The sequence below is a fragment of the Egretta garzetta genome, unplaced genomic scaffold, assembly GCF_000687185.1.
Source record: "Egretta garzetta isolate BGI_Z169 unplaced genomic scaffold, ASM68718v1 scaffold209, whole genome shotgun sequence".
NCBI classification, from domain to species: Eukaryota; Metazoa; Chordata; class Aves; order Pelecaniformes; family Ardeidae; genus Egretta; species Egretta garzetta.
Genome location: NW_009260839.1, coordinates 1,782,251 through 1,782,651, shown reverse-complemented (window position 1 = coordinate 1,782,651; position 401 = coordinate 1,782,251). Strand labels below are relative to the sequence as shown.

At 60.3% G+C, this 401-nt stretch overlaps 1 protein-coding gene across 3 annotated transcripts in view; it reads right to left on the bottom strand.

Moving 5' to 3' along the window:
- Window positions 1-401, bottom strand: part of GABRB2 (gamma-aminobutyric acid type A receptor subunit beta2) — a 163,880-nt gene that overhangs the window by 161,098 nt on the left and 2,381 nt on the right. For all 3 annotated transcript variants that reach the window (XM_009647070.2, XM_009647069.2, XM_009647071.2), the window contains exon 3: window positions 49-116. In XM_009647070.2, the coding sequence (XP_009645365.1) occupies window positions 49-116 (68 nt within the window). The remainder of the gene's footprint in view (window positions 1-48; window positions 117-401) is intronic.

Here is a 401-nt window from a genome sequence, read left to right as displayed (position 1 = left end):
CAGCCACCCCCTCAGAGAGCGCCCAGCCCCAAGCCCCTACATACTCACCATGTTGACTTCCGAGACCATATCTATACTGGCAATGTCTATGTTCATGCCAACCGCCACTGGGGGACCTGCAAACCAACAAGATGGTCCGCAATGTGATCTCTAAGAACTTAACTCGTTCTTACCAGAGTTACCAGGACTAAGACAGCGTAGAAACGAAACGACGTTTAAACAAAACCAGAAAGTCCGGGGGGAAGGCAGAACGCGTCCCCGCACCTTTCCTCCCCCGCCCTCCCAAAAGCGGGCTCCCACCGCTCCGCGGGGAACGCGCCTTCGCGCCGGCTTCACCCCGTGCGCCCCCGCCCGCGGTAGCGGTGCTTTATGTAACCGGCGCGCACGTGCGGCCCCGGGGC